Source organism: Larus michahellis, chromosome 16 (genome assembly GCF_964199755.1).
Source record: "Larus michahellis chromosome 16, bLarMic1.1, whole genome shotgun sequence".
Taxonomy (NCBI): domain Eukaryota; kingdom Metazoa; phylum Chordata; class Aves; order Charadriiformes; family Laridae; genus Larus; species Larus michahellis.
This window is the reverse complement of record NC_133911.1, coordinates 2,443,819-2,455,691: the sequence shown is the minus strand read 5'-3', so window position 1 is coordinate 2,455,691 and position 11,873 is coordinate 2,443,819. Positions and strand designations below refer to the sequence as shown.

Below are 11,873 nucleotides of genomic sequence, written 5' to 3'. Positions count from 1 at the left end.
TTTTTAATTATTATTATTTTTTTTTAATGTTATTTTTCCGTGTTTAGGCTTTCTTTGGAATTATCGAGTTTGGGGTTTTTTTTGAAAGTCCTTTCCGCTCTCCCCCCTCCCCCCCCCCGGGGGGGGCGGTGGGGGGGGGATGGAGGGCGGTGGCATTCGCACCCATTCGGGAGGTTTTGCAGTATAAAAAAAAAAAAAAAGGGGTTTTGGGGTTTTTTTTAAAATAAAAAATATTTCTTTGGGGTTGGGGGTTATTTGAGGGGGGGGGGGGGCGCTATTAGAACTAAACCATCCAGGACAGGGAGAGCAGCTGGGCCGGGGGGCAAAAAAAAAAAAAAAAAACAACAAAAAAAAAAGAAATATTCCGCTTTTTTAGCAATATTCAGTTTTTGGGGGGATGCCCCATAAAAGGGGGTGGGGGGGAGCGGTGGAGAAAACACCAAAAAAAAGCCCCCGCTTTTTACCTCTCCCACCCCCCCCCCCCCAAAAAAAAAAAAAGGAAAAAAAAAAAATAAAAGCATCATTTTTTCGGTTGATCCCGCCCGCCGGCAAAGTATTTTTTAGGAGGAAGCTCAAGGAATAAAATAATGCGGAAGCGCCGGGATCCGGCCTTTAGCGGAGGCTCCTGGGTTAGGGCTGTCGGCGTCTTCTTCGGGGGGGGGGGGGGGGGGGGATTGAGGGGGGGTGGGGGGGTGTGGGTTTTTATATTTCTTGGAGTAAATGTTTAAATAAAGGCCGTCATTGTGTACCCCCCCCTCGCTCGGCTCCCTTTATCCGCCCCCCACCCCCACCCCCCCCCCCCCGGCTCCGCTCGGGGCGTTTTATTTTATTTTTAAATTTCTTTTTTATTTTTATTATTAGGATAAAGTATAAGGATATAAAGATAAATATAAATTTATCCTAATAAGCCATAATTATTAGGGTAAAATATATATATTTATATAAAAAATATAAAAATAAAAATTATAAGGAATTTTTAAATTCCTTTCGCGGGATGCGGGCAGCGGAGGCTTTTTTTTTTTTTTTCTCTTCTCCCCTCCCCGTGTCCCCAAAAGCGCCGCTTTCCATCCCGAAATAGGGTCGTCCGTCCCCGTCTTCCCCCCCCCCAAATATTGTATTCGCAGCTCGGCGCGGGTTTCTGCGTCTTTTTTTTTTTTTTTTTGGGGCACGCACGGGCATTCGGGCGCACGTGTGCGTGGTTTTAGGCACGCGCGCGGATTTTTCTGCATCCACCTGTGTGCCTTTGGTGCACGTGTGCATTTCTCTGCGTACACGCGTGGATTTGTGCGTTTGTGTGGATTTTTGGGGGGTGCATACGCGTGCTCTTCGGGCACGCACGTGGATTTTGGGGCACGCACGGGCATTCGGGCGCACGTGTGCGTGGTTTTAGGCATGCGCGCGGATTTTTCTGCATGCACCTGTGTGCCTTTGGTGCGTTTGCGTGCATTCTGGTGCGTACACACGTGGATTTGTGCGTTTGTGTGGATTTTTGGGGGGTGCATACGCGTGCTCTTCGGGCACGCACGTGGATTTTGGGAAACGCACGGGCATTCGGGCGCACATGTGCGTGGTTTTGGGCACACACGCAGATTTTTCTGCATGCACCTATGTGCCTTTTGTGCGTTTGCGTGCATTTCGGTGCGTACACGCGTGGATTTGTGCGTTTACGTGGATTTCTGTGCATGCATACGCGTGCTCTTTGGGCACACGTGGATTTTGGGGCACGCACGGGCATTCGGGCGCACGTGTGCGTGGTTTTGGGCATGCACGCGGATTTTTCTGCATGCACCTATGTGCCTTTGGTGCACGCGTGTGCATTTCTGTGCGTACACACGTGGATTTGTGCGTTTGCGTGGATTTTTGGGGCACGCACGTGCAGGGATTTGCGTATGCCCGTGGATTTTTGTGCATGCATACGCGTGCTCTTTGGGCACGCAGGTGGATTTTGGGGCACGCACAGGCACGTGTGTGCGTGGTTTTGGGCACGCATGCAGATTTTTCTGCATCCACCTGTGTGCCTTTGGTGCACGCGTGTGCATTTCTGTGCGTACACGCGTGGATTTGTGCGTTTGTGTGGATTTTTGGGGGGTGCATACGCGTGCTCTTCGGGCACGCACGTGGATTTTGGGGCACGCACGGGCATTCGGGCGCACGTGTGCGTGGTTTGGGGCACGCACGCAGATTTTTCTGCATGCACCTATGTGCCTTTTGTGCGTTTGCGTGCATTTCGGTGCGTACACGCGTGGATTTGTGCGTTTACGTGGATTTCTGTGCATGCATACGCGTGCTCTTTGGGCACGAACGTGGATTTTGGGGCACGCACGGGCATTCGGGCGCACGTGTGCGTGGTTTTGGGCACGCACGCGGATTTTTCTGCATGCACCTATGTGCCTTTGGTGCACGCGTGTGCATTTCTGTGCGTACACGCGTGGATTTGTGCGTTTGCGTGGATTTTGGGGGCACGCACGTGCAGGGATTTGCATATGCCCGTGGATTTTTGTGCATGCATACGCGTGCTCTTTGGGCACGCACGTGGATTTTGGGGCACGCACAGGCACGTATGTGCGTGGTTTTGGGCACGCACGCAGATTTTTCTGCATCCACCTGTGTGCCTTTGGTGCGCGCGTGTGCATTTCTCTGCGTACACGCGTGGATTTGTGCGTTTACGTGGATTTCTGTGCATGCATACGCGTGCTCTTCGGGCACACACGTGGATTTTGGGGCACGCACGGGCATTTGGGCGCACGTGTGCGTGGTTTGGGGCATGCACACGGATTTTTCTGCATGCACCTGTGTGCCTTTGGTGCACTTGCGTGCATTTCTGTGCGTACACGTGTGGATTTGTGCATTTGTGTGGATTTTTGGGGGGTGCATACGCGTGCTCTTCGGGCACGCACGTGGATTTTGGGGCACGCACGGGCATTCGGGCGCACGTGTGCGTGGTTTTGGGCACGCACGCGGATTTTTCTGCATGCACCTATGTGCCTTTGGTGCACGCGTGTGCATTTCTGTGCGTACACGCGTGGATTTGTGCGTTTGCGTGGATTTTTGGGGCACGCACGTGCAGGGATTTGCATATGGCCGTGGATTTTTGTGCGTGCATACGCGTGCTCTTTGGGCACGCACGTGGATTTTGGGGCACGCACAGGCACGTGTGTGCGTGGTTTTGGGCACGCACGCAGATTTTTCTGCATCCACCTGTGTGCCTTTGGTGCGCGCGTGTGCATTTCTCTGCGTACACGCGTGGATTTGTGCGTTTACGTGGATTTCTGTGCATGCATACGCGTGCTCTTTGGGCACGCATGTGGATTTTGGGGCACGCACAGGCATTCGGGCACACGTGTGCGTGGTTTTGGGCACGCGCGTGGATTTTTCTGCATCCACCTGTGTGCCTTTGGTGTACGCGTGTGCATTTCTCTGCGTACACGCGTGGATTTGTGCGTTTGTGTGGATTTTGGGGGGTGCATACGCGTGCTCTTCGGGCACGCACGTGGATTTTGGGGCACGCACGGGCATTCGGGCGCACGTGTGCGTGGTTTGGGGCACGCACGCAGATTTTTCTGCATGCACCTATGTGCCTTTGGTGAACGCGTGTGCATTTCTGTGCGTACACGCGTGGATTTGTGCGTTTGTATGGATTTTGGGGGGTGCATACGCATGCTCTTCGGGCACACGTGTGGGATTTGGGGCATGCAGGCACGGTTTTGTGCATGCACGGGTGCCTGCGTGGGTGTTTTTCCGCACATGGGTGCATGGGTTTGTGCGTGCATGTGGGGTTTCGTGCATTTCTGTGCGTGCATCCACGGATTTGTGCGTCCATGTGGATTTCTGTGCACGCGTGCGCATTTTTCCGCGTGCACGCCTGGTCTCGTGCACGCGCGTGGCTTTTTGTGCGTGCAAATACGTGCTTTGTGTGCACACCTGTGCACGTATGCATGGGTTTGTGCGTGCGTGTGGAGTCCTGTGTGTGCGCGGGGATGCTCTTTGCGCATGCGCCTGGTTTTTGGCGGCGCGCGCGGCTGCCGTTCTGCACGCACGTGCGGTGGGTTTGCCTGCACGTGTGTTTTTTCGCATGCCTGTGCTTCCGCGCGCGCGCGCGGGGTTTGTGCGCACGTGCAGGTGTCTTTTTGCCCGTGCACGTGCCTTTCTGCGCAGGCACGTGTGCACAAACGCCTGCATTTTTCTGCCCGCCTGGGTTTTGACGCGTTGCCCACCCCTGTTTTTGTGCCCGCGTACCCGTGCCTGCCCACGTGGCTTTGCCCCGCTGTGTTCTGGGGGACGCACACGTGCGTTTTTCACGTGCATCGCCGCAGCCGGGACTGCGTCACCCCCACAAAAAAAATATTTTGTCACGCACAAACCCCCCCCGGGCCTTTACCCGTTTCCATTTGAATCGCAGCGCGGGGAGAGGGGGACGCCCGTGTCCCGTGCCACCACGCGGGGTCACCCGGAGAGTGCAAAAACCCACCTTTCCGCTTCAAAACCAAGCTTCAAACCTTGCGCCCCAGCGAAAGGGAGGCCAGGAGAAAGCTGCAGCCCCTTTTTTATTTCAAACGCAGGCGAGGGCCGCCGCCGCTGAAGGCACTTGCAGGGATGGGGAGAGGGATTATGGGGGAGGGGGAACGTGGGTGCTGAGGCCACTTCAGGGCACCATGTGCCACCATTTGAAGGCGAAGGGCTTACGCCGGACGTTGGTGCCACAGTGGACCTCCCCGGAGAGGACGTGGTAGGAGAAGTAGTCGTCGATGAAGGTGCAGGTAAGGCCCAGGGGCTCCAGCAGCGCCCGCACCCGCTCCTCCAGGCAGCACTGCCCACCCACCAGTGGTCCAAAGGGCTTGGGGATGCCCAGGTGCCTGCCCAGCACCAGCATGTTCACCTGCGGCACGGGGATGCCGGTGAGAGGACCAAATCCCAGCCCAAATTCCCCGCCCGGGGAGGTCGGGGCGAAAGGAGGAGAGGAGGATGATGGGGGTGTTACCATGTCGGGGAAGAAGGCTTCGGCGCCCATGGTCACGTCGCCTCGGAAGAGCTGGGGGATGTCGAGGATGTCCGGCTCCGCCAGCCCCAGCGCCCGCTTGAGGATGTCCCTGTTCCAGCTGATGCAGCTCTGGGGGGAGGGAGGGGGGTGTCAGCGGTGGTGATGGGGGAGAGAGGGAGGGAGGGAGGAATGGATGGAGGGAGGGATAGAGGGATGGAGGGAGGGAGGAATGGATGGAGGGAGGGATAGAGGGATGGAGGGAGGGATAGAGGGATGGAGGGAGGGAGGAACGGATGGAGGGAGGGAGGGAGGGAGGAATGAATGGAAAGATGGATAGAGAGGGATAGAGGGAGGGAGAGATGGGTGGACGGGCAGAGGGATGGGCAGAGGGATGAGTGGATGGACAGGGATGGAAGGAAGGATGGACAGAGGGACAGAGAGAGGGATGGAGGGGTGAGTGGATGGACAGAGGGACAACGGAACGGACAGAGGAATAGGTGGACAGAGGGAGGGATGGATAGAGGAATAGGTGGATGGAGGGAGGGAGGGAGGGATGGATAGACAGAGGGAGGAATGGGTGGATGGGTGGTTGGAAGAATGGACAGAACGATGGATGGGTGGATGGATGGACAAAGGGATGGACAGAGGAATAGGTGGACAGATGGAGGGAGGGATGGGTGGAGGGATGTGTGGACGCACAGAGGGAGGAATGGGTGGATGGGTGGTTGGAAGGACAGAGGGATAGATGGAAGGATGGGTGGATGGAAGAATGGGCAGAAGGATGGGTAGACAGAGGGATGGGTAGATGGACAGACAAAGGGATGGACAGAGGAATAGGTGGACAGATGGAGGGAGGGATGGGTGGGTGGATGAAGGGATGGATGGACGGACAGAGGGACAAAGGGATGGGCAGACAGATGGACAGGGTGGGCTGGGAAGGGGCCCCCTGCTCCCCTTCCTCACCTGGACATAATTATTGAATTTCCGGAGGCTTTCATTAGCCAGAATCTCGTTTATCGTCGGCTTGGGCACCTTCTCCAGTCCTGCAGCACAAATAACCGGGCAGGAATTCTTCCCTCAACACGTTTGGGAGAAGACTGTCGGGTCTGAGCCAGGAGCTCCCCCAGTCGGGGGTCACCAGCAGCGAGCTCCATCCCAACCCCGGGAAATCAAATCCATGCAGCTTTTTAATTAATACAGCTTATTTCTGCCCCCCAATCCTTGCTGCCGGCAGCACTTTCCAGCCATTAGCTGGGTTTCAGGGGGGCCGTGCGTTCACCCGCCCCATTGCATTTTGCAGGAAAAAAAGGAAAAAACAACCCATCGAGCCCCGTTTTTCATCCTCCCCTTACCCTCGAACATCGCCGCCTCGCCAAACCCCTCCTCTTGCTTCTCCTTGAGGAGCTGGTAGCAGGCGCTGGGGCTGGCCAGGAGCAGCCGAAAACCCTGGAGAGGGAGAAAGGGATGATTTTTTTTTTTGGGGTTGGGGGGTGGTATAAAGGTTGCACCCCACTTTTTCCGCCCCCCACCCCCCCACCCAGGGCTGTTTACCTTCCTATCGGGCGCAGGGACGAAGCTGAGGAACTCGTCTACGTGGCCGACGTGGAGCCAGTCGGAAAACAGCTCCACCGGCGCTTGCACTTGTTGGGCGATGAGAAAATCCTTGACGGCTTTCGCCATCCGCCGGCCACCGAATCTGGGGAGGGGAAGGGGGTGGGGGGGGCCACAAGGGGGGAGTTGCCATTTTAGGGTGCCCGAGGTGATGCTCTGCTTGCACCCAACCTCAAATTGTGCATAAAAAATCCCCTTTTTGTGTTTGTTTGGGGTTTTTTTTTCCCCCACCCCCAGATGCTTTGGTGCCTCCCATCCTGCATCTCACCTGGGGAAGCTGCTGCCGATCAGGATGCGGCCCAAGGGGTACTCCTTGCCCCGCACCGTCACGGGGGGGCTCACCTCCAAATTACCGAAGGAATCAAGGCTGGAAGCACCCTCCGGCGCTTGCCGGGCCACGTAGCCAAAATCAGGGCCCTGGGTAGGGCGGAAAAAAAGGTGACAATTGTTAAAAAAAAAAAAAAAAAAAAAAAGCAATAATGGTTAAATGGTTAAAAAATAAGCTGTAAGCACACAAAATGCAGCACTCTCAAATCCTCTTTGATGCTGGCTCTTCAAAAATGCAAGGAAAAACCCTTGATTTATTCTATTTTTTTATGTGTTTGCAAAGCTTTATGCCTTGCTGGGGAAGGGAGGAGGAAGGAGTCAGGTACCAGGATGCTCTTGACGGGGAAATCCTTCAGCCCCCGGTCGCGGGGGGAGTCAAAGACGACGGGGAAGGTCTTGTGGGGGGCTTGCACGTAGCCGAATTCGACCTCGTCCTGGAGAAGGGATGGAGAAGATGGGGGGAGCCCCCCTGGAGCCGCTGCAGGGAGGACGGGGCTGGGCATCATCCTGCACCCACCTGGATCCAGCGGTCCTGGCGGTTCTCCGGCAGCGGGCAGACAGTGAGCGGGCACTTGGCTTTCTCGGCCACGGCGCCCACGGCCGCCACGAAATCCTCGTTATCGTCCACGCTGGGAAGAAAAATGGGATGTGGGGGCTGATCCAGCACCGGGCAGGATGCGGCCGCCTCCCCGGCACCCACCTGCAGACGAAGACCTCCAGCGGTGCTGCCGTGTTGGGGGTCATGATCCAGGGAGCCACACGGAAAACCACCGTGTCGGTGAAAATCGGCGTCTCCAGAAAACCCTGAGGATGAGGGAATGGAGATGGGACAGAATTTGGGCTCTGCTGCCCCCCATTAAGGGTCCCCCTGCCTGCACCACCCCAGACCCCACCATGGCCGGTACCTTCTCAGGGCTCTCCAGCAGGGTGACATGGAATGCCACCAGTCCCGAGAAGCCGACGTCGGGGAAGGCGAGCCCCTCCACGTAGAAGATGCTCTCCTCCTGGTGCCGGCTGGGTTTGACGGCGTAGGCGAGCTTCGAGCCCCCCAGCACGTGCTTGTACTCCTCCAGCGCGACGCTGTCTGCGGGTGCAAGCACCGTGCGACCCCCTTAAACAACCGACCCCTTTTCTGCCCCGTTTCAGCTCCATTTTTTTTTTTTTTTTCCCCTAAAACCTTGCAAAAAAAGACATATTTCAATCCCATGGACAGGGGGAGCAAAATCACCCGGTGCATGAGATAAAATCCCCGCCATGGGGTGTAGGTTGGGTGCTGCAGAAGAGACACTCGCTCTGCTGCAAGCATTTGGCTTGCGCCCCGAAAATTTGGGGGTGTCTGTCCGTCCCCTGACCCCCCCCCGCCAAAACACTCACTGCCGCCGTAGAAAACCCCGACTTTGTCAGCGTTGCCAAAGTCCACGTGGAGGACGAGGCGGTGGCCGGTGAAGATGGTGCGAGGTCCTCGGGTCCGCAGCACCATCTGCGACATGTCCTTCAGATCTAGGGAGGGGAAAGGGAGTGTTACAAAGGAAAATTGGGGAGAAAACTCTAGGAAAATGGGGGTTCCTTGTACGGGATGTGCCAGTACCGGCGTAGGAGCGGACGGCGGTGTCGCAGTTATCCAGCATCTTGGCTTTGGGGTCGTCGCGGTCGCAGTTCACCAGCAGGATGGCCCCGTGTCCGTCGGGACCCCACGTCCACGTCGCCTGGAGCGGGGGGGAAAAAAAGCAGGGCTGGGGGTGTCAGCCATCACCCTCACCCCCTCATCCCATGGTGGTCCCGGGGGGGCTCCCACTCCCCTTCTTTATACCTTATCAAGCAGCGTCCTGCTCACAGCCCCGCTGCGGCTGGTGTCGGCGTCCAGCGAGACCTCTGCAGGGAGAGGGATGCTGGGTGGGGGGGGGTGGGGGGGGGAAGGCACACATCCCCACCATGATTTGGGGGTGTCCCCCCGCTACTTACCCACGCAGGTGAGGTACAGCATGGCTCTGGCCACGGGCACCCCGCCGGCCTCCCCAAAATACGAAATCCTGACCTGCAAGAAGGAGCGGGTGCTCGCCAGGGTGCAAAGAAGGGCCATATCCTGCCGGTGGCCCCCGGCACCCACCTTTTCATCGCCCACGTCCTTGCTGAGGGCGTCCATGGCCAGCAGCACCTCGGTGCCGGCTGCCAGGGGCCAGCGGCACACGCTGGAGGGCAACTTGACGCTCTGGGTCTCATGGACCACGTAGAGTTTCACGCCCGGCGTCCCCTGCACGTGGAAGGCGACGGCATCTTTGGGTGCAGATCTGGGGGGGGGGAGAAAACACCCGGTGAGAGCCCCAGGGTGGGGTAATGCTGGAATAAAATAATGTGCGGCCATCCGCAGGGGATGCCAACCCTGCCGCGCGCATGAAATCTTGCGACGTGCAAGGAACCCTTGCGACAAGTGGTGCAAAAGGCGACGAATCCTGCGAAATGCAATTGGAATGAATCCCACCACGCGCCGTTGCAGTAAATCCTGCGATACACGACAAATCCTGCGAAAGGCAACTCCATAAAGTTGCAACTTCAATACGCAACAAAAGCCGCAATTCGCAGCCGCAGCAAGTCCAGCGAAACGCAACGACTCCCGCCAACTGCAGTCGCAACGAGTTCTTCGGTACCCAGGAAACCCCGCGAGACGCAATCGCAGGAAATCCTGCGACACACCACGAATCCTGCAGAAGGCAACCGCAGCAAATCCCGCGACGTGCGACGGAACCCCGCAAAATTCAGTTGCAAGCCGTCCTTCCACACGCAACCAATCCCGCAAAACGCGATTGTGACAAATCCCGCGAAAGGCAATTGCAACAAATCCCGCACAAGGTGATTACAACAAATCCTGCCCGAGGCAACAAATCCTGCGGAAAGGCACCGGCGCTAAATCCCGCGACGTTAATTGCAACGAACCCGGCGATACGCGCAAAAGCTTGCGATATTCAAGCGCGTCGAAGGATGCAAAACGCAGCAAGTCCCGCAATATGATATTGCAACAAACCCCGCAATTATTGTATTAATTGCAAATCAGCCCCGCCACGGGCCCCGATTTTTGTAATATTCCATCACAACGAACCCCGCGACAGGCACCGAGTCCTGCGAAACGCAATTGCAACGCATCCTGCAAAGACACGATGGCAACAAACCCTCCAATATTCCATCGCAGCAAAACCCCAGAGCTGTTTGGGGGGGGATGTATTTTGGCACGGGGCTGCCCGAATCTTCGGATTTCACCCCGTGGCGGGGAGCCCCGACCGGTTGCATCCCCTTAAGAGGGAAGCGAAGCTGGGACGGCGGGGCAGGCTGCAGCTCACATGGCTCTGTCTCGGTGCAAGAAGCCACAGGCAACGGGCCAAGGAGCACAAATCCTCACCCCCGAGGAGGAAAACCCGGATCCGTCCCCGGGGGGGGGAGAGGAAAAACCCACCCTGCGGCCAGCGGGATGCTGCCGGCGGCGACGGTGCAGCAGGTTTGGAGGCATTAAGGGAAATATAAATCCCTGAGCGGCTGCTTGAGCTGGGGTTTAAGGAAGCAAAAAGCAAAACCTGCTGCTGAAAAGCACTTGAACTTGGGCAGGGGCCAGCGGAGCAGCTGAAACACCCCGTGCCGGGAGGTGACACCCCGGCGGTTTCACTCCCCGCGTTCTGCCAAAACAAGGAAATATTTCCATTCTGCAGGAGGACGCAGCAGCCCCCCCAGCCGGGATGTGAAATTCAGCCCACGGTATCACTTAAAGCTCCCAGGAAGGGGGTTTTTGCACCCGAAAATTGCAAAATCCCCCTTGGAGGGGTCACCGTCCGGCTGCTACATCACGATTCGGAGCATCCTCTTCCTCCCGGGGATCCGCATCCCCTGGGAAAACCACCCCCAGCACAGCAGCGTTGCCCCCACCCCACCTCGAGCTATTTTTAATCGGCTTGATTAAGGGGCTAAAAGCAAAAAAACCTAATAATAATTTAAAAAAGCAGATTTTTTTTGTTTCGCCACTTACCCGCGGACATCCAGGGAGAGCTCAGTGCCCAGCACGCAGACGGTGCTGGTGGGACGTTGGGTGGAAAGCTGGACGCGGCGCTGCTGGGCCATGCCGGCGGGCCCCTGGGGCACCCTTGGGTGCTGCGACGGGTGGCACAAGGGGATTTATAAAGCCCGGCTGCTGGGAGGGGATTAACCAAAGCCCGGCTTAATCCCACCTCCAGGCGCCCAGCCTGCAGGCTGGGTGTGCTCGCTGCCCGGCCATGGAGCATGAATCAGCCGCAGCGGGGGGGGGAAAAAGCACCCCAAGACACCCACCGGAGTTTTTATTTTTCTTTTTAAGAAGCTCGGGGGTGGGATTTTTTGGTTTTTTTCAGGTTTTTTTTTTTCTTCCTCCCCTCTTAGCACAAAGACATGCTGATGGGACCAGCCCCCCCTCCAACCTTAAACCCACGCCATAAAATATTCAGCGTGACACTGGAGCCGAGCTGGGGACGTGCCAGCGCCGGGCTCGGCGGGGTTTTGTTTCTCCTCTTAAAGGGTTTTATTGACTAGCTAGAAAAATTGGCTTTCATTCGCATTTTGGGAGGGTTTTCTTATTTTGGGAGGGTTTTCTTCTTTTTGCTAACTGGGTGCTTGCCCCATCCCCTGGGTGCTGCACAGGGTCGAGGGGTGGGTCCGTCACCTGTGGTGGGGACAGCAGACCCCGCCACGGCTTTAATCGTCTTTCTTTTAATTAAATCCTCCTCTCGGCGTGGGAGAGCCCTTTGCCGATGCAGCTGTCCCCCCACCAACTCCCTGCGGGGTCATGCGCCGCTGGAATTTAATATCGCTCCTCGGGGTGGGGGAAACTCAGCAGAGCCGTAAGCGCAGGGAAAGGGGGTTCCTGGGGTTAGGAATCCTCCTCTTTTTTTTTTTTTTTTTAATTTTTTTTTTTTTACCAAAAAGTGGGGTGTCAAGAGGGATG

General features: G+C 56.7%; 1 protein-coding gene across 1 annotated transcript; it reads right to left on the bottom strand.

Annotated features, from left to right (window-relative positions):
• Positions 1–4,489: 4,489 nt before the first annotated feature.
• Positions 4,490–11,379, bottom strand: LOC141732097 (protein-arginine deiminase type-3-like). The gene is made up of 16 exons (XM_074560453.1): positions 10,926–11,379; positions 9,024–9,204; positions 8,879–8,951; positions 8,727–8,788; positions 8,505–8,622; positions 8,291–8,416; positions 7,822–8,000; positions 7,617–7,720; positions 7,434–7,545; positions 7,243–7,350; positions 6,858–7,006; positions 6,530–6,674; positions 6,331–6,424; positions 5,942–6,021; positions 4,979–5,107; positions 4,490–4,876 (listed from the first exon to the last, which is right to left on the bottom strand). Exons 1-16 carry the CDS (start codon positions 11,015–11,017, stop codon positions 4,643–4,645), a joined length of 1,986 nt encoding a protein of 661 aa, XP_074416554.1. The 5' UTR covers positions 11,018–11,379; the 3' UTR covers positions 4,490–4,642.
• Positions 11,380–11,873: the final 494 nt, after the last annotated feature.

Bases quoted from the DNA above. Each gene is read 5' to 3' on its own strand.
- LOC141732097 (XM_074560453.1), bottom strand. From the start codon at position 11,017: ATGGCCCAGCAGCGCCGCGTCCAGCTTTCCACCCAACGTCCCACCAGC. The intron at 7,546-7,616 runs GTGGGTGCCGGG...TTTTCTTCCCAG, and splicing joins CTGGAGGTCTTCGTCTGCAG to CGTGGACGATAACGAGGATT. The intron at 7,007-7,242 runs GTACCTGACTCC...CGCCCTACCCAG, and splicing joins TCCCCGTCAAGAGCATCCTG to GGCCCTGATTTTGGCTACGT.